This window comes from Artibeus jamaicensis, unplaced genomic scaffold (assembly GCF_021234435.1).
Source record: "Artibeus jamaicensis isolate MK-2021 breed Jamaican fruit bat unplaced genomic scaffold, CSHL_Jam_final contig_548, whole genome shotgun sequence".
NCBI classification, from domain to species: domain Eukaryota; kingdom Metazoa; phylum Chordata; class Mammalia; order Chiroptera; family Phyllostomidae; genus Artibeus; species Artibeus jamaicensis.
The window spans coordinates 16,601,869-16,623,153 of NW_026521883.1; the positions used below are offsets into that span (position 1 = coordinate 16,601,869).

A 21,285-nucleotide genomic window follows, 5' to 3' on the forward strand; every position below is an offset into this window, starting at 1 on the left:
ATTCTGATGTGATACAAGTATTTTTTAAATGATCACAGAATATGTGACTATTGTTTTAACTCTCTTCAGACATGAGTGATAGCTTCTGTATTTCTAAAATAGGGACAACCTAACAGATGCCGAGGATGGTAACATTCAGCTGCAAGCACAGCGTGCATTTACCACCAGGCGGCAGATATCCGAGGAAACGGAAAGTGTGGACAACCGAGAGTCGTCCGAGGTAAAAATAATTTTCTTTTTTTTTTGCAGATAGACACATGCTATATCAATAGATTAAAGTATGTGTGGCTGAAGCTTATTCTGTTTGTTTTAGAACTGGGAAATTATAAGAGAAGATGAAGGTATCATGTATAGCAATCAGGCCTTATCACCTCTACCATCAAATAACTTGGATGTCCAGATTCAGCTTGCAGAAGAATTGAATGCCTTACTTGCTATTTCTGGAAATTCAGCCACTGGACAGCCAGTATCCAGCTCAGTAAGATGCTCTCAGATTTTGCTGTAGCTTCAGGATTTTATACTGTGTGTGTGTTTGTGTGTATCCATTCAGTATCAAACTTACACATAAAATTTTGTCTTTTCCCAGTTTATTGAGATATAACTGACATATAACATTATGTTAGTTTAACACGCACAGCATAATGATTAGATATATGTATATATTGCAAAATGATCCCCACAGTAAGTTTAGTTAACATCCATCACCTCAAATATTTACAGTTTGTTTCTTGTAATGAGGAAAATTTGTCTTAAATGGCACATAATAATGTATTAGTGATTTGGGGACTTTATAGCATGATCATTTTTCAAATATTCGACTTATGCTATAGAGCAGAGTCTTGGATAATCTAAATGATCACTGGAGTTCAAATGTCCATTATGTCAATGCTCTTCAGCCAAAGACCACCATGAACACACCTGTAATTAAACAAGTTGGATTTATTATTCATTTCAGCAAGGGAGGGCACACACCATGAGTGTCTTGGTAAGAGAATGTTATAAGGACTTAATGGATTTGGGCTCATGTAGGCATTTTGGAGGAGGGTATAAGAAAGCAAGATTTGTCTTGTGCCCCAAATGCTTTCAGGTAGAGGGTGTATTTCTGGAATAGGGAATCTCAAATCTTATCAATAGTAAGGCTAAAGAAATAATTAATAAAGAAGAAGCTGTAACTCACATTTGCCAGATTAGGGAGATATTTGGTATTTCTTGGGAAATGTGCACATTTTGTCCCTGTCCAGAAATGATTACAGAGTGGTCTTAATTTTGTCTTTATCCTATCGACATGTGCTTGGCCAGATCCTGCGTGATAGGGCTGCTTCTCTCCTCCTTAATTATACCACAGATGTTAGCAACACACATGCACAAATAAGAGCTGATGCACTTTGCCTCAACAAGGAGATAGAGGACATTCTCATTCTAGTAACCACTATAAAAATTGCTGTCTGTAGGGTGCAGAAGCAAATATCCCAACATACATGGCCATAATGTGCTCTTCATGGCTAGCTCTCTAATCTGTATCATCAAGAGAGATCTTTCAGTGAAAGAAAGATTATTCTCTGAGGGTGCCAGGGTCATTTTAGTTGGAGTTCCCCTGCGTTTCATTCAATTAGTAGGTATTTATCGAGGGCTTGACAATATGTGGGGCACCATATGCTGATGTATCATTGAAATATAGCCATACCCACATGTTGAAGCGTTGCCTGTGGCTGTGTTCACACTACATCAACAGAGTTAAGTAGTTATAATAGAGACAAAAGATACTTACTTTCTTGGCCTTAACAGAAGTTTGCACACTTCTGTTTCAGCACGTTCTTCAAGAAACGTCAATGTGGACAGTTGTCTGGGAATACTTGTATGACTACCCAAGAGCAGATCTGCCAGTCTGTTCCCTTCCCCTCCTTTTTTTCCACCTGTCTATTCCATCTCCCATTCATTTCTTTCTATTTTCTGTCAGAGGAGTGGGAAAGGTCAGTCATAGACTTAAAGAATAAGCTATATTGATTTTTTAAATTACCTGTTTTAAAATCCTCACTCAAGGATATGCTTATTGATTTTAGAGAGAGGGGAAGGAAGGAAGGGAGAGAATGAAGGAGAGAAACATTGGTGTGAGAGAGAAACATGGATTAGTTGCTTCTCATACGTGCTCCAACTGGGAACCGAACTCACAACCTAGACATGTCCTGACTGGGAATCGAACCTGCGTCCTTTCAGTTTACAGGATGATGCTCCAACCGCCTGAGCCATGCCAGCCATGGATAAGTTATATTGATTAATTAGAGATAAATCATATAAGATCCTGTTCCCTTTTCTCCTGTCATTTTATTTAAAAAGTAATATATGGCATCCATACAATGAAATACTATGCAGCCGCTGAAAAGAACCAGGTGGCTTTGATGTGTGTGTTGTAGGGAACAATTCCTAAGAGATACTAGTTAGTGCAAACCAGCAAGTACAGAACAGTGTGTTTGATGTCCTATTTATTTTTTGTAAATTATTTAAATGGCAGGGAATAAATATGTGTATTTCCCTGCCAGATTTCGTGAAGGCTCACCAGGAAACTGGTAACATTGCTCAGCTCTGAAGGGAGGAACAGGGTGGGCAGGACACATGTCTTCGGTACCTTTTGAATTTTGTAGCATATGCATGGGTTACTTATTAAAAAAAAATAATTTATTCTTTTAGCCTTGGCTGGTGTAGCTCAGTGGATTGAGTGTGGGCGGCGAACCAAGGGGTCGCTGGTTCAATTCCCAGTCAGGGCACATGCCTGGGTTGCAGGCCAGGTCCCCAGTAGGGGGCATGTGAGAGGCAACCATACATTGATGTTTCTCTCCCTCTCTTTCTCCCTCCCTTCTCTCCAAAAAGAAATAAAATCTTAAATAATAATAATAATAATTTATTCTTTAAAAAATGTTGTATGGTCATAGTTAACAATTAAAACAGTATTGCGATGTATAAAATAAAAAATTAATTTTCCATCTCACCTCTAACACATGCTTCCTTAATTGCTGTTAGTGGCTTGGCATATATTGTCCTGAACATTTCCTTTTTTAAAAAAATATTTTTATTTATTTATTTTCCAAGAGAGAGAAAGGGAGGGAGAAAGAGGGGGAGAGAAACATCAATGTGTGAGAGAAACATCAATCAGTTGCCTCTCACATGCCCCCAACTGGGGACCTGACCTGCAACCCAGGCATGTGCCCTGAAAGGGAATCAAACCAAGTGACCTTTCAGTTCACAAGCCAGCGTTCAATTTGTGGAGCCTGTCCTGATTGTCCCTTCAATCTAGGGCTGCCCTGAATATTTTCTGTATACTTATAAACATGCATAAGCACACATATATTTCTATATAATTTTTTTAACTGAGATCATCTCATATACACTTTTTTGTAACTTACTTTTTTCACGTGCTATAATATAGACATTGGACCATTTTAGTAAATATAGACATATTCCTTTTAAAACCACTAACAAAAATAAAGTCATCAAACTCTGGCATATTTCAGTGTGTAAATAAACTGTAAGATATTCCACCATCTCCTACTGAGAGCTGTTAAATTGTTTACAGTCCTTTGTTATTATAAATAATACTACAGTGGATATTCTGAGTTGATAGTATATTATAAATTTCGATGTCATTGAATAACAAACCTAAGATATTTTAGATAGTGACAACAGCATGTGTATAAAAACACAGGGAAAGAGAGTACAGAGGATTTCTGGGAAACGAGTGATCAGGAATGTCCAGAGGTCAGGTCAGGAGGTGGGGTACGTGGGAGCCATCAGGAAGAGCCAGGTCAGGAAGCTCACTAAGCATTGTGTTCTGGGCTGCAGATTTCATCCTAGTGATGGTAGGAAGTCACTGAATGATGTGACTGGCTCACACAATAGAACATTCCCTGTCTCCAACATGAAGTATGAGAGTAGATTCAAGGAAATCAGACTTGGAGCCAGGAAATCTATGAGGATGTTGCTGCAGTAATATTCAAGGTGACAGATGATGAAAACTTGAACTAAGGTGGAGAGGGAATGTAAGTGAGAGCTAGTAAAGAAGTAGAATGAATGGGATCTGGTGACCGACCTGGCTGGAAGGGACAGAGGTCAGTGTCTGACTGACATCTGACTTGGGCAAGCTGGACAAGGTTCGAGTGGGTGTGAACAGGGTAAAACGGAAAACAGAATCCAGTTTGGGGCACAACAAGGGGGTATCTGTTAAACATTCAGAAGAAAGTATCCAGGAGGCAGTCTAGAATGGGGGCAGAAGTGTGAACTGGTAGCTGGGAAGCATCAGCATGTGCTGGTGTTGAGAGCACTGAGTGCTTTTATTTGGTCTCCACGGTTGCTTCCTAGCTTCCTGCGCAGCGCTCTTTCTCTTGCTCCCTCATACCGACCTGCACTGTGTTATCTGCCACTCAAAGACAAATCCAAGACCTAACACTGTTATCATTCTTTTTTTTTTTTAATAAGAATCATTCCAGCAGAAGAGGCAGCTTACAAGCCTATACTTTTGAGGAACAGCCTACACTTCCTGTGGTGAGTTTTATCCTCTCCTTTCAATCATCAGTAAAAATATAGAATTCAGCAACTTTTTCTTCTTTTTTTAACGCTGAGTATGACCTTTGACTGCCTAACAGAGTGGTGATCCAGCACAGGATCTAGGCTCTGGGGTATGAGGTACAGAGGAGGGGGAATTGAGTAGGTGGTTCCTTTAGAAACAAAACCAGTTGAAAGGTCTCTCCCATAGTTAGAGAGCTCATCTCTGAATGCTGGCAACTGTGGGCGACATCCGGGGTTCTCAGTTGAAGGGCTGTGCTGGCTGGAGTCTGTCTGCTGCAGGGAGCATGCAGTTCAGGATGATGATGTCTAGCAGCCGTGGCTCTATCCACAGCCTGTGGCATATAGCAGTCATTTCTGTCCCACACATGAAATGTCACACAGGGCTCAGACACTCAGTCACATGTGCACTGGTGTCAGCAAGCTCATTGGCCAGTTTGGAATTTATTAGTACTGCCCCCCCTTCCTTTTCATTCTCACATCTACCAGTTGGCCAAGACTTCAACTTTTTAATTTTTTTGCATAATTATTTTTTTGTATTTTTTCATTTCCATTTAATCCCTTTATGTTACCCTCCCCACTACAATCACCACAGTGTTATTCATGTCCATGAGTCCTTTTTCCTTTGTGCTCAATCCCTTCATTTCCTACCCTGCCCCCTTCCCTGTCATCTGTTCTCTTTCTATATAAGTCTGACTCTTTTGCTTGTTAGTGCAGTTTGTTCATTAGCTTCTACTTGTGAGTGAAATCCTGTGGTATCTGTCTTTCTCTGACTGGTTTATTTCACTTAGCATAATGTTCTCCAGGTCCATTCATACTGTCACAAAGGGTAAAACTTTCTTTTTTACGGCCGAGTACAACCTCAACAACTTCATGCCTGGACTGTTGACTCTTTGGATCTCCCAGCCTCCATCCTCCTCCTGATTCAACTCATTACTTTGAGTTTATCTGTCCCTTACTGGGCTCTACATTTTTTCATTTAATTTAATTTTTATTTTTATTTATATATTATCCTCACCAGAGGACATGCTTATTGATTTGGGGGGGGGGGCGAGATAAGGAGAGAAACGTCAATGTGAAAGAGAAATATCAATTGGTTGCCTCTCATATGCAACCACATCGGGAACCAAACATGCAGCCTAGGTATGTGCCCTGACCAGGAATTGAACCTACAGCCTTTTGGTGTACAGGATGACGCTCCAACCAGCTGAAGCACCCAGTCAGGGCATGGGCCAGGGCCCCACTCGTTTTTTAAAAACCACATGAAAACTCCCAGGCTCCCAGCCCCTTCAGCCTCCAGAGATGCCCACAGGCACCTCCTGCTGCCGTCATTCCTATCTGTGCTCATTCTTCCAGACAGCCTGTTCCCATGTTCTAAATTCTCTCCCTCGTCCAGGTCTGTGTGCATTCCATTTCCCTACTTGGAAAGGCCTCCTCACTTTTTTTTCCATCAAACATGTGTGATTTTGAATAGCAGTCTGTATATTGATTTTGAGAAATGGGATTGTTTTCACTTTTATGGAAGTTCCAGCAAAGGAATGCAGAAGCTCAAAATTCCTCAACCCAACAGTGAATCATTCATCTAAAAAGGTGTCCCTGTACTGAGAGAGACACAGATCCTATGCTGAGGAAGGAGGGCAGCACCTGCCTGTGTAATTGACCCTGTCAGTATTGACCATCAGCAAGAGGCAGATGCCACCAAGAGGCCACCCTCACCAGCCCTACTCTCACATGTGCCACTTGTCTGGCCTCTTGCATTAGACTGCAGCCTGCTTAGCGATTTGTAGTATTTTCCCCACTGTCCTTTATTAAGTCCTCCAGACAATGGACATGTTGAATGTCTGATTGACTGACAGTTATTCATCCAAGAAACAATTTTAAGTGTGCCAGATGAGCAGTGGAATCTAGAGATGATTTCTGTTTTATGCACTGAAAAAGCTATTTCTCTGCCTTTTTTTGTCTCCATACATTGATTAAAGTGTTTTCTTTTTAATCGTTTTCCTGAGATATAATTTACATACCATAAAATCTACCCATTTTTAAAAGATTTTATTTATTTATCTTTAGGGGGGAAGGGAAGGAGAGAGGGAGAGAAATATCAGTATATGGTTGCCTCTCGTGCATCCCCTGCCAGGAACTGGCCTGCAACCCAGGCATGTGCCCTGACTGTGAACCGAACTGCTGTTGTTTGGTTTGCAGGCCCACTCTCAATCCACTGAGCCACACTAGCCAGAACTTTTTTTCCATTTTTAAGTAGAAATTTATAAATTGAGTTTTAGAAAATGTATACAGTTGTGCAGACATCACCACAATAAAGGTTAAGAACCCTTCTATCACTCCAAAATAGTTTCTTCAATTACAACACCTACTTTCAGCCTCAGGTAACCACTCATCTGCTTTTTGTTGCTACAGTTTTGCTTTTTCTAGAAATTTCATACAAGTGGAATCCTATAATATGTAGTCTTATATGTCTGACCTCTTTCACCTAATATGATGTTTTTGAGACTTATCCATGTTGTTGCATATCTCAGTAATTCTTGATATTCCATTGTGTAGATAATATCTACAACACTTCATTTATCTACTCACCAGCTGTTGGACTTTCATAAAGCTGAGCAACTTTGAATTTCATTTTTTTTGTAGACTAACGCCTCACCATAGCTGTGTAGGGAACTGTGTGTATCTGGTGAACAGACTAGTGGTGATAGTTTTTATGTGTAAGACACATCGGGAGAATAGGCCAAGCCTTGCAGAGTCTAATCTGGTCCTAAAGACTAAAGAAGGCCAGACCTGGACTATTTTAAGTAAACCTCGAAATAACCAGACCTCTCTGTTCATTAGTAATAAACAGTAATAAATTGCACCTCCCCAGCTCTTACAGAAAGAAGGCTGGAGTGACTTTGACTCAGCACATATAGGTGGTAAGTTCTGTAGTTAAGACTACCTGAGTTCAGATCTTAGCTCCATAGTAGCAACGGACCTGTTAAGAAATTACTTTAATTTGGTCAGTAATATAAATGATCTCAATAAGAGTTGTGTGGAGGTTAATGATATGATCTATGTTGAAGCACTTAGTGTGTTGTTATTACTGTCATGTATTTTTGAAGAAAATGGATTTTATTAGCTAAAATTGTGTTTAGAAACATCTTTATTATCCTACTAACCTTATTAGTCTGTAGTGTTTTTTTCATGTGATTTCCTTGTTGGATTTTGGCATCTGTAGCAATTCTTGTAAAATCACTTGCTTCATTCCTTATATTTATAATTATTTTGTCTTGTCATTTTTTCCTGATCATTCCTGATCAAAAGAAGATAAATTATTTTATTGATTGAAAAACACCCACATTGGTTTCATTTATCTCTCTGTTATTTTTCTGTTTCATTGTTTTTTACTCTTATTTTCTTTATTATGCTTAATCTGAATTTAATTTTCTCTCCCCTTTCTTGTTTCATTAAGCAAAGGCTTAAGTCATTGATGTGAGACTGTTCTTTTTTTAATAGGCATTTTAGTGCTATAAATTTCCCCCTAAGTACTGCTTTAGTGGCATCTCATAAATTCTAATGTCTTTTTATTTTCATCCAATTCAAAATACTTCCTAATTTCCCTCTTAATTTCTTTGACACATGGGCTATTTAGTGTGTGGTATTTGGTTTTCAGCTATTTCAAAAAATCGTCTAGACATCATTCTGTTATTTATTCCCAACTTAATTCCATTTTAGCACAGAACATACTTTGTATGACTTACATCCTTTTAAATATATTAACCTGTTTTATGATTCAGTTGGGTAGGTTGGTCAGGTGGATGGATAACTTATGTTTTCAACTTTTCTATATGCTTGCTGATTTTCTGTTCACCTGTTCTACCAATCACAATAAAAATATTTTAAAGTTTTTCTATGCACACGGATTTTTATATTTCTCCTAGCAATTGTTTCAGTTTTTTTCTTTATGTCTGTTAAAGCTCTGTGCTTAGGTGTATAAGCCCTTAGGAATGCTGTGTCTTTCCGATGACTTGACCCTTTGTCATTATAAGAGGGCCTTCTGTGTCTTTGGTGATACTCTTTACTCAGAAATCTAATTTAATATTAATATAGCCATTCCAATTAAGTTTTTTAAATTTTATTTTTTAATTACAGTTTACCTTCAATATCATTTTATACTAGATTCAGGTTTTAAGCATAGTGGTTAGATAGTTATATAATTTACAAAGTGATCCCTTCGATAGTTCAAGTACCGACCTGGCACTATACTTACTTACTACAGTGTTACATCCATGACTATTTTATAACTACCAGTTTGTACTTCTTAACCCCTTTGCCTTTTTCACTCAGTGCCGTAAATCCCCTCCCCTCTGGCAGCTGTTTGTTTTGTGTATCTATGAGCCTGTTTGTGTTCCATTTGTTCTTTATTTTGTTCTTTAGATCTGCATGTATGTGAAATCATATGGAATTTGTCTTTCCCTGTCTAGCTTATTCCACTTAGCATAATACTCTCTAGGTTATCCATGCTGTTGTAAATGGTAAGATTTCATTCTTTTTTAAGGCCCAGTAATATTTCATTGTCTATGTACCACTCTGCTGTATCCACTTGTCTGTTGGTGGCACTTGGGTTGCTTCCATATCTTGGCTGTTGTAAATATGTTGCAGTGAACATAGGAGTTTCTTTTTAAATTAGTGTTTTGGGTTTCTTTGGATATATACCCAGAACTTGCATTCCAAGCAACTGGGTTTTCTTTTCTCCACATCCTCACTGATACTTGTTCACTGATTTATTATTGATGATGGCCATTCTGGCAGATGTGAGGTGGTATCTCGTTTTGGTTTTTATTTGCATTTCTCTGTTGATTAATGACCTTTCATATGTCTATTGGTCATCTGTGTGTCCTCTTTGGAGAAGTGTCTATTCAGGTCCTCTAACTAATTTTTCATTGTATTGTTTTTTGGGAGGAGATGTTGGGTTGTATGACTTCTATACACATTCTGGATAATAACCTTTTGTAAGATGTATCATCAGTCAGTATCGTCTCCCATTCAGTAGGTTGCCTTTTCATTTTGTTGATGGTTTCTTTGCTGTTCAAAAACACCACTTTTTAGTGCTTGTAGCTCCATTTGTTTATTTTTCTTTGGTTTCCCTTGTCCAAGGACATGTATCAGAAAAAATATTCCTATGAGAAATGTGAGAGCTTTTCACAGCCTATGTTGTCTTTTCTTTTCAAGACTTTATATTTATTTACTTTTAGAGAGAGGGAAAGGGAGGAAGAGAAAGAGGAGAGCAACATCAATTTGAGAGAGAAACATCAATCTGTTGCCTCTTGTACATGCCCTGACCAGGGACTGAACCCACAACCCAGGCATGTGCCCTGACCTGGAATTGAACTAGTGATCTTTTGCTTTGTGGGGTGATGCCCAACCAACTAAGTCACACCAGTCAGGGCTGCCTTTGTTTTCTAGGAATTTTATGGTTTTGAGACATATAATTCTTTAATCTATTTTGAGTTTATTCTTGTGTATGCTGTAAGGAGGTGATCTAGTTTTATTTTTGCATGTGTCTGTCCAATTTTCCCAGCATCATTTATTGAATAGACTGTCCTTACCCCATTGTATATTCTTGCCTCTTTTGTCAAATATTGATTGTCCATAAAGGTGTGGTTTATTTCCAGGTTTTATATTCTATTGCATTGATCTATATGCCTGTTTTTAGGCCAGTACTATGCTGTTTTGATTACTATGGCCTTGTAGTATAGTTTGATATTAGGTAACATGGTATCTCCAGCTTTGTTCTTCTTTCTCAAGATTGCTGAGACTGTTTGGAATCTTTTGTAATAGCATTTAAATTTTTTAAATATCTGTTCTGGTTACATGAGGTATGCCTGCTATTGGTATTTTAATAGGAATTGTGGTAAATCTATAGGTTGCTTTGGGTAGTATGGAAATTTTAAAGATGTTAATTTTTTCTATCTATGAACATGATATATGCTGCCACTTATATGTATCTTTTTCAATTTCTTTCTTCAATGTCTCATAATTTTCTAAGAATAGGTCTTTAATATCCTTGATTAAATTTATTCCTAGGTATTTTATTTTATTTGTTGATGCTATGGTAAATGGGGTTGTTGCTTTTTTTGAAGTATACTTTATTGATTATGCTATTACTGTTGTCTCAGTTTTTTGTCTCCCGTTTATCCTCCCTCTGCCCTGCACACCCCCACCCTCCAGCATTCCCCTGTGCCTTGGTTCATGTCCCTGGGTTGTACATACAAGTTGTTTGGCTTCTCTATTTCCTATACCATTCTTAACCTCCCCATGTCTATTTCATGCCTACCAATTTTGCTTCCTATTCCCTGTACCTTTCCTTGTATTCTCCTCCTCCCCACTGATAACCCTGTATGTGATCTCCATTTCTGTGATTCTGTTCCTGTTCTAGTTGTTTGCTTAGTTTTTGTTTTTTAGCTTCAGTTTTTGATAGTTATGAGTTTGTTGTCATTTTACTGTTCATAGTGTTTTATCTTCTTCTATTTCTTAGATAAGTCCCTTTAATGTTTCATATAATAAGGGCTTGGTGATGATGAACTCCTTTAGCTTTACCTTATCTGGGAAGCACTTTATCTGCCCTTCCATTCTAAATGAAAGCTTTGCTGGATAGAGTAACCTTGGAGGTGGGTCCTTGCCTTTCATGACTTCAAATACTTCTTTCCAGTCCCTTCTTGCCTGTAAGATTTCTTTTGAGAAATCAGCTGATAGTCTTATGGGAACTTCTTTGTAGGTGACTGTCTCCTTTTCTCTTGCTGCATTTAAGATTCTCTCCTTATCTTTAATCTTGGGTAACTTAATTATGATGTGCCTTGGTATGTTCTTGCTTTTGTCCAATTTCTTTTGCATTTTCTGGGTTTCCTGGACTATCTGGAAGTCTATTTCCTTCGGCAGATTGGGGAAGTTTTCCTTCATTATATGTTCATTTCTTGCTCTTCCTCTTCTCCTTCTGGCACCCCTATGAGTCTGATGTTAGATTACTTAAAGTTGTCCCAGAGGTTCCTAAGTCTCTCCTCAGTTTTTTTGAATTCTTGTTTCTTCATTCTGTTCTGGTTGGGTGTTGATTTTTCCTTTTGTTCCAAATCTTTGATCTGAGTCCTAGTTTCCTTCCCTTCACTGTTGGTTCCCTGTATATTTTTCTTTATTTCACTTTGTATAGCATTCATTTCTTCCTTCATTTTGTGATTGAGCTCAGTCAATTCTGTGAGCATCCCAATTACCAGTGTTTTGAACTCTGTATCAAATAGGTTGCCTGTTTCCTGGTTACTTAGCTCTTTTTCTGGAGTTTGATCTGTTCTTTCATTTGGGCCATATTTCTTTTTCTCAGAGCACCTGTTATGTTGTAAGGGGCAGAGCCTTAGATATTCACTCAGGTGGGACAACTCTCTTTACTGCATTGTGGCACTGTCTGGCGGGGAGGGGTCAGAGAGGGAACAAGGCCGCTTGCTTGCTCCACTCTAGCCCCACTTTCCAACCAACTCTCCTGTAAGACTGAGAGTTTCTCCCGCCTTTGCAACCCCCTCCGTGTTTTATAGCTAGAGGTATTGAGTCGTTAGTTTTCTGGCCTGCCAGCCCCATCTTGCCAGTTTGGTCCTCCACCTTGGTTTCCCTGCCTGCAGCTGCCCATCTCCACCCCTCCTACTAGTCTGGATGAATGTTTCTATAACTCCTTGGTTGTTGGAGTTCCATGCAGTTTGGTTTTCTGGCAGTTCTGGTTGTTTATTTTTTTAAATTGGTTGTTATCCTTCTTTTGGTTGTGCAAGGAGGTCAAGCATTTCTCCCTATGCCTTCATCTTGACCAGAACTCTGGATTATTGCTTAGTTTCCATTTCTGATTGCTCATTATTGATATATAGAAATACAACCAGTTTCAGGTATTTAAATTGTGTCCCGCTAGTTTATTGAATTCATTTATCAGTTCTAATAATTTTTTGGTGGAATCAGTCAGTTTCTCTACATACAATATCATGTCATCTGCAAATACTGATAATTTTACTCCTTTCTTTCCAATTTGGATGCCTTTTATTTCTTCTACTTGTCTGATTGCTATGGCTAGGACTTCCAGTAGTATGTTGAATAAGAGTGGTGAAAGCGGATATTCACTTTGTTCATGAATTTAAGGAGAACACATGTAATTTTTGCCCATTGAGTATGATGTTGACTGTGGGTTTGTAATATATGACCTTTATTATATTGATATTCCCTCTATTTCCACTTTGCTGAGAGTTTTTATCATAATGGGTGCTGGATTTCATGGAATGCTTTTTATGTATCTACTGATATAATCACATGGTTTTATCCTTCATTTTGTTTATGTGGTATATCACATTTATAGACTTGCAGATATTATACCAACCTTGCATCTCTGGAATAAATCCCACTCAATCAAGGTGTTTGATCTCTTTTTTTAAAAATATTTTATTTATTTATTTTTAGAGAAAAGGGAAGGGAAGAAGAAAGAGAGGGAGAGAAACATAAATGTGTGGTTGCCTCTCATGTGTCCCCCACTGGGGACCTGGCCTGCAACCCAGGCATGTGCCCTGTCTGGGAATCGAACCAGCGAACCTTTGCTTCACAGGCCCATGCTCAATCCACTGAGCTACACCAGCCAGGGCTGATCTTTTTAATGTATTGCTGGATCCAGTTTGCTAATGTTTTATTAGGGATTTTAGCATCTATGTTCATCAGGGATACTAGTTTATAATTTTCTTTGTAGTTTTTCTTTATCTGGTTTTAGAATTAGGGTAATGCTGGACTTATAAAGTGAGATTGGGAGTCTTCCCTTTATTGAATTTTTTGGAACACTTTGAGAAGGATAGGTGTTAGTTCTTCTTTGAATGCTTGGTAAAATTCACCTGTGAGACCATCTGGTCCAGAGCTTTTGTTTGTTGGGAGTTTATTGATTAGTGCTTCAGTTTCATCGATTGTGATCAATCTATTCAGATTTTCTGAGTCTTCCTGATTTAGTTTTGAAAGATTGTTGTTTCTAGGAATTTCTCAATTTCATTCAGATTATCCAATTTGTTGGCATATAGTTGTTCTTAATATTTTCTTACACTTCTTTGTATTTCTTTGGTGGCTACTTCTCTTTTATTTCTGATTTTATCTATTTTGTCCTCTCTTTTTCTTGATGAGTGTAGTTTAAGGTTTGCCAGTCTTGTTTATCTTTTCAAAGAACCAGCTCTTGGTTTCATTGATATTTTGTATTGCCTTTTCACTCTATTTTGTTTATTTCTGCATGATATTTATTATTTTCTTTCTTCTACTCACTTTGAATTTTATACTTTTTTTTCTAGTTCCTTTAGGTGTAAAGTGAGATTATTTATTTGAGATTTTTTTGTTTCTTGAGGTAGGCCTGTAATGCTATGGATTTCCCTCTTAGGACCACTTTCGCTGTGTCCCATAGGTTCTGGGTTGTTTTGTTCTCATTATCATTTGTTTCAAGGACTCTTCTGATTTCTTCTTTGATCTCATTGTTAACCAATTCATTGTTCAGTAACATTTTATTTGGCCTCCATGTTTTCATGTGTTTTTCAATTTTTTTTCTTGTGATTGATTTCTAGTTTCATACCATTATGGCCAGAGAAATTGCTTCATGTGATTTCAGTCTTCTTAAATTTACTGAGACTTGTTTTGTGTCATAACCTGTGGCCCATCCTAGAAAATGTTCCATGTACACTTGAATAGATCGTATATTCTGCTTTTGGGGGCAAAATGCTCTGAAGATATCAATTAAATCCGTCTGGTCTACTGTATTATTTAAGGCCACTGTGTTGTTTTTGATTTTCTGTATGGAAGATCTATCCATTGATGTCAGTGGTCTGTGAAAGTCTCCTACTATGATTGTCTTACTGTCCATTTCTCTCTCTATGTTCATCAGTATTTGCTTTACATATTTAGGTGCTCCTATGTTGGCTGCATTTTTACAAGGGTTATATTCTCTCATTTTATTGATCCCTTTATCATTATATAATGTCCTTTTTATCTTTTATTATAGCCTTTGTTTTAAGTCTATTTTGTGTAATATAAATATTGCTTCCCTAACTCTTTTTTTGTTTCCATTTGCATGAAATATTTTTTACATGCCTTTATTTTCTGTCTGTGTGTGTCTTTCTATCTGAAGTGAATCTCTTATAGACAGCATATATAAGGTCTGTCCATAAAGTATCCAGCTATGTAATATGAAAAATAGAGACATTTATTGAAAAAGATACAAGGAACATTGTATATATGACAATGATGCCCCAGTCCCCTTCAAAGTAGGTGCCGTGGGACCTCACAGTTTTCCCAGTCACCATCCACTGCCCCATCCTATTTTCCTGAATCCCACTGACAGTCTCAAATCTCTTCCCTTTAAAAGGTGATGTTAATTTTGGGAAAAGCCAGAAGTTGCTGGGCACCGAATCTGGGCTGTATGGGGACTGAGTCATCTGGGTGATTTGGTGCTTCTCCAAAAACTCTGCACAACACGTGATACATGAGCAAACAATCTCCAGTTGCCCATAGCTGTGGCCTTCTGAATCATCTGAATAGTTTCCGTGGAGGAATGTTCAAGTTTAATGCAAAATCTGATGAAGATTTGTTGCTCTACTTGCTCAGTCATTTTGAATGTGACAGCCACACAGTACACATGTTCACTCAGTGGCATCTACCACTTCCACTGACTAGGACAATGAAGTCATCATTGTTTACACATGTGCACTCCAGTCCACTGTCCTTGGCCACCAGGTTACAACGATGTTGTGCAAACCATTCTCATTATATTGATGATAGCTGGACTTTTTCCAGACACGCCTTGTATATGGATCTTGTTTTCTTAGGTATTCAGATACACTATGTCTTTTTATCAGAAAATTTAATCAGTGTAAATTAAAAGTGATCATTGATAGGTTATTGAGGTTGCTTGTTCAGTAATTTAATTGCAGTTCTGATGTGGTCATGAGAGGAAGTGAATGCAGCTTCCGTCTTGGACCACATTCCCTACTGTCGTGTTCTCTCAGTGTTGCCACCCTCATCATTGTTGCCACCCTCATCATTGTTGCCTACCGTTTTGTCTGAGCGAACTGTTACACACTTTGTTTTGTGCACTTCAGAGTGTGGTTTGAAAAGTGTTTCCTTTGAAAGAGAGGTAGCAGTAACAAAGAAGTATGGTCCTTTTACAAGGATTTTTTGTAGTCATATTTAATTCTCCCATGATTCTTCACCTTAGCTTTTGCCTACTTCATCTGGACTACCACCAGGTTGGGAAGAAAAACAGGATGAAAGAGGAAGACTGTATTATGTAGATCACAATTCCAGAACCACCACGTGGACAAAGCCCACTGTACAGGTACCCACAATCTGTCCATTAATGTTTCCTCACATAATTGAAAACTTCGTATTTCTATGGGAGGTCTCACATCACTTTGTGGTATACACTGGATGCTTCTAGCACATTCTAATTCTTTTCTGACATTGGTGCTAAGTGCTATTTCTTGTGGATCTCTTTTATGAATGAATTACCACTTGACATTATGTGAAACTAGGCCAATTGGGAATAAGAGAACAAAGTAAATGGTCTAGTCCAATGCGTAATTTTGTAATTTGAATGGATTAAGACCATTATGTATCTGAAAGATAATCTTAGTGATTTGTTTCTCCTAAGTTTGTGTTGATGACATTCTGTCCTTGACAATAATGAGTGTATTTATAACATTTCCTTGTAAGTGTTCAGGAAAATACTCATTTTATCTTAGCATTTCTCTTATTGAGAGATGTTTTAACATTGAAAAGTATAGAAAATAATGTAGCAAATACCCATTTTCTTTAAACCCAAAATTTATCACCACTAGCAAATTACCATATTCATTTCTAGACATTTTATTTTAAAAAATAAAAGTTTACAGATAAAACGCTTTAACCAAACACTTGGTCCTACGCCCCAGAGGGCACTACTATCTTGAATTTGTCAGGTGTTCTTCTAACCTATTTTATGTACTCTCAAAGAGAGCTAAGCAACGCAAAATACTGTGTATGCCTGTGCGTTTGAAATTTTACAAAGATCTCCTGTATAATTCTAAATCTTTTTGTGCTCAATATTGTTTATAAAATCCTATCCATGTTGTTTTATATAGAGAGCCAGTGGACTTCTTTTCATTATTGCCTAATATTTCATCAGATGACATTACATTTCAATGATCAATTTCTATAGTGGATATTGGCCATTCATTTTGTCTACCCAGCCTTTGAACCCACGTCTGTGTATGGAGGGTTCCCCACTCTGTGAGTGTTTTGGATGAGCAAAGACAACCTCCTGTAATTGGCACGGTGGCTCCTCTGGCAGCTGGGGCACAGGCCCACTGACCTAGCTTTCTCCATCACATGCACCACCAGCATCGTTGTTAAGCAGCATCTTTCTGCTCAAGAGTTAGTTGAGAAATTATAAACTATTTTAAAAACAAAGTTTGACAAAATGCTTTATTTAAAAAAGGAGCCTCCAGTATTTAGGCTTATTTATAAGTGTGTATTTTGTCTGCAGGTTGTTACCTTTTTAACCACAGCTATTTGTGAGCTCTCTATAAAACATTACAACATGATTTAATTAATGTGCTAGGCCACAGTGGAGACCAGTCCGCTGCCCTCAAGTCCGAGCGGTTCTGCAGGCCCGCAACCACAGGTCCCCCCAAGTGCTTCCGCACCGCAGGCAATTCAGCCGTCTGAAATGGAGCAAGGATTTCTTCCGAAAGGCTGGGAACTCCGGCACGCACCAAATGGGAGGCCTTTCTTTATTGACCATAACACCAAAACCACCACCTGGGTAACTTTCATGCTGTCCAGTTTGCGTTGAAAACAACAACAGTAATAACCTCCTATGTATAGTTCTTGGTCATCGTTAAGTACACATTCGTACAACCTATATTTTCTAGTATTCATCTAAAGATCTGTTGAATTTGTGATAGTATTATTTCTATTCAGGATGTTTATGACTTTTTAAATATTTTGGGTGATTGTCATGTAGATACATCACTTCCTATATCCAGTTTTTAATTCACTAGTCATAATGCTTAGGAAGATATTTAGTAATAATCTTTTACCTTTATTGAGGCTGTATAGTTCCAAAGTACTTTCGAATCATACTTCATTTAATATTAAAAAAAATCTTCTGAGGCCAAGTAAAATAAGGTTTTTATTTTAAGTCTTAATGTTGTTTAGCTGTTTGTTCACCACTAATAGAAAACTTACCGAAAATTAGCAGCAGATAAATAGATGTGATCAACTTATTTAAAAGCCCAGTGTACCTAAAAAAAAACCAAAATAATTTAATAAAAATGCAGGCACTGGCACAAATAACCCCCCTTTTTCTTTATTACAAAATCTTTTATTACCAAATCATAAGCATGGAATTCTGTAACATAACAATATCATATTCACGCACACCATATGACATTTCAGATGAAATGTTCAAATTAAAACTATAAATTAGACCTGGCTGGTGTGGATTGAGCTCAGTGGATTGAGTACCCGCCTGTGAACCAAAAGGTCACCAGTTCGATTCCCAGTTAGGGCACATGCTAGGGTTGCTGGCCAGGTCCCCAGCTGGAGGTGTGCAAGAGGCACCCACACATTGATGTTTCTGTCCCTTTCTTTTCCCCTCCCTTCTCCTATCTTTAAAAATAAAAAAATAAAATCTTTTTTAAAAAAACTATAAATTATTATACCCATATTATTACCCTACTAACCATAGTCAAGCAGGCATTACTTCTGCCAGACCCTGTATTTAAATAATATATAGAAGTTAATCCAAACAAATTGAATTTTGTTATATTTTTCAACAGTTTGGTTGATTTTAATAACCTATTTGAGCTTATCATCCTATCTTTCAAAAATATTAATAAATCAGTACCTTAACAGGTAGGTGCAGCAAAGCGTGTTCAGGGCCTCAGCAGTAGCATGTGGTCCAGTTGACCGCCCCTCCCTTGCACCAGTTTTCATTCAGAGACGAGGTCTGTGTAGTAACACAGCCCCAAACCCTGAAGGGTTTCCGTGGGAGAGTTGATGACTTAGCACAGACCCTACTCTGACATCTGAGAACCGAATGCTGTCGCCTCAGGTTTTACATGGGGAAACTATTATTTTACAGATTAAGCAAATGAAATGAAAGAACAGTTTAAATATCCATTGATATTAGAAAACATAGTAACAGATTGACTCTCGTGATCTTAAAAATTGTGTGTGTATTGTTTTCTTCATTTCCTGTGCCAAAAAAAGGAAGATCCAAGACTGAAAATTCCAGCTCACCTGAGAGGAAAGGCATCGCTCGATCTTTCCAATGACCTGGGGCCTTTACCTGTGAGTTCACAGAGCTGCCACCAATGTCATCTGGCTATCTCAAACATTTTGTAGCTTGGCATACAGTAGTTCTTTAACAACTATAAGTAATGTTAAATAAGTAATTAAATATTAAATAAGTAATATGAAAGTGTTAAGAATAAAATACACAAATTAAAGTAAGCATATAACCAATGCTGTTCTTCTACCCCTATATCTAAAACCCCTTTCTAAAATAATTGAAGTACATTCTTTATTATAGCCAGGATGGGAAGAAAGAACTCACACAGATGGAAGAATCTTCTACATAAATCACAGTATGTGCACCGTGATTTTTCATTACATTATTTTCATAATACTGAGTTTTGTGCATTAGAATGAAAAACATATTTTTTTCTTTGTCTTCAGATATAAAAAGAACACAATGGGAAGATCCTCGGTTGCAGAATGCAGCAATAACTGGACCAGTGAGTCTCTTTGTATCAGTATGCTCTGGTGGGATTGTTCTCTAACCTGTCTCTTCAAGGGTGAATGGTCATCACCCTAACAGGCATTGAAAGGAAAGCACATTTGCCGTTCTCTCCTCTGTCACCACCCCCACTGCAGGTTTCAGTTATTTGAAAAAAGCAAAAAGGTCATTATCCTTATCCCACTCAATAGCTTGGAGAGGCTAGTGAGCCAGACAGTCAAAATGCACGGGCGTGGGCTGCTGTGCTCAGTCTGGGACTTGCCATTGTCTGACACAGGGCGTGGTTGGGCCACCGCGGGTCACAGTGGAGCCTGCAGTGTGGCAGGGGGGACGTGGACAGCACCCTGTCCACTCCAGGGTGGTATCGTGAACTTTTAGTAGAAGTTATTATATATATGAGATGTAAGATATACATATATATATCACACTCATATATGTGCACACTTATATTTAGGTGTAAATATTGCTATGTGAGATGTTTATTCAATTCTTGAGTCAGCTTGAGAGAAAAATCATTATCGTCTTTTATATAGCAACTTTTTTCATTTTTAGTTTTTCAGATTTTAATTGTTTTAGGATGTATGAAAATAAGTAAAATTGAAGGTATAGTTCTTTTAGATTACTCTTCAGTCTCCATGTTTAGTTTTTTTTAATAATGGATAAAAAAGGCAACTCCTCAAAGTTCAAGGGAAAAGTACATTTTTCAAATTGTTCCCTTAATGGAGAAGTCACTTAGAAAGCCTCTTTAGAGATGGAAATTTTTATTTCTAATATTTCTCTACTTGGAAGAAATTTTCTGTTTCTGGCATGTTGCATTTCAAGAATACTGAATGATGAAAATTACAGCCATAGATAGGAATTGCTGAATCCAATTTTATCTTAAACAGAGAAATTAAAAATTTTAAAGTTTTAAATTTGTGTTTCTTTAAATTTAACTTTTTGTTCCAAATATCCTCTTTCAGTGCCTTTAACTTATCTTCATAAAATACCTAGAGGGGAACTTTTGAAATTCTTTCTAAATAAAACAAACTAAACTTTTTAATTTTTTCTAAATTTTCAACTCAAGGCAGTGCCCTACTCCAGGGATTATAAAAGAAAGTATGAGTTCTTCCGAAGAAAGTTGAAGAAGCAGGTTAGTAATACTTATAATGAGTTCTTAGGAGTGAATGTTCTATATACCAAAAATAATGGGAAATGCTTTTTAAAATCGGTGGAGGGGTAAAAAAAAAAGTAATGTAGAATATGTTCTATATTTGTAACAACTTTAAATAGTTTCTTATGGGGGAAGGATGCTTATTTTTTGATATATCGTTACAGACCACAATTATTTTATGTCTTTATTTTTCAAGATACCCTGTAATTTAGAAAAAAATAATATTAAATGTCTGCCTTTAAAAGGCAAACTTTCCTAGTGGGGTTTGTGGGAATTTGACTTTATAGAACTTGAGGAGATTCAGTTTAGTGTTTGGAAATAAACTCATTATCTACCCATCTATTTCATTTTGGTTGGTGATGACCATTTTTGAAAATACTTTTCTAGTTTGCTCATAATTTTCTTCTTTCCCTGCAGTTTAGGAATACTACCACTAGGTGGCTATATTGGGTTACACTTTCTTGCATTCTGAGCCAGAGAAGCCTGCTTTCTCAGATTTAAGATGGTGGGTCAGCTACCACAGATATTTTTTCCATCCAAAATTCAACAAAAATGAAATATAATAGTTGTTTAGTACAAGTATTTTATGTCCAAATAAAATCCTAAAATATTAGCAACTTTTAAAACTCATCTTCAATAATTGTATTATAATTGCTCTGGAAATTTGTTTTCTACTTCTTAAAATTCTTTGTTGATTTATTTGTCTGGTAAATATGTTGTCTTAATGAAAAGATGCTGGTGGAATAGAAGGACTAAGTTCTCCATTTGTCAC

At 37.4% G+C, this 21,285-nt stretch overlaps 1 protein-coding gene across 3 annotated transcripts in view; it reads left to right on the top strand.

The window, feature by feature from the left end:
- Positions 1-21,285, top strand: part of NEDD4 (NEDD4 E3 ubiquitin protein ligase) — a 124,821-nt gene that overhangs the window by 89,146 nt on the left and 14,390 nt on the right. For 2 of the 3 annotated variants that reach the window (XM_037151052.2, XM_037151049.2), the window contains 9 exons: positions 103-220; positions 314-478; positions 4,468-4,533; positions 15,794-15,913; positions 17,177-17,380; positions 18,832-18,912; positions 19,154-19,208; positions 19,300-19,358; positions 20,427-20,492. In XM_037151052.2, the coding sequence (XP_037006947.2) occupies positions 103-220; positions 314-478; positions 4,468-4,533; positions 15,794-15,913; positions 17,177-17,380; positions 18,832-18,912; positions 19,154-19,208; positions 19,300-19,358; positions 20,427-20,492 (934 nt within the window). The remainder of the gene's footprint in view (positions 1-102; positions 221-313; positions 479-4,467; positions 4,534-15,793; positions 15,914-17,176; positions 17,381-18,831; positions 18,913-19,153; positions 19,209-19,299; positions 19,359-20,426; positions 20,493-21,285) is intronic. The other variant, XM_053670120.1, reaches the window with a different exon arrangement.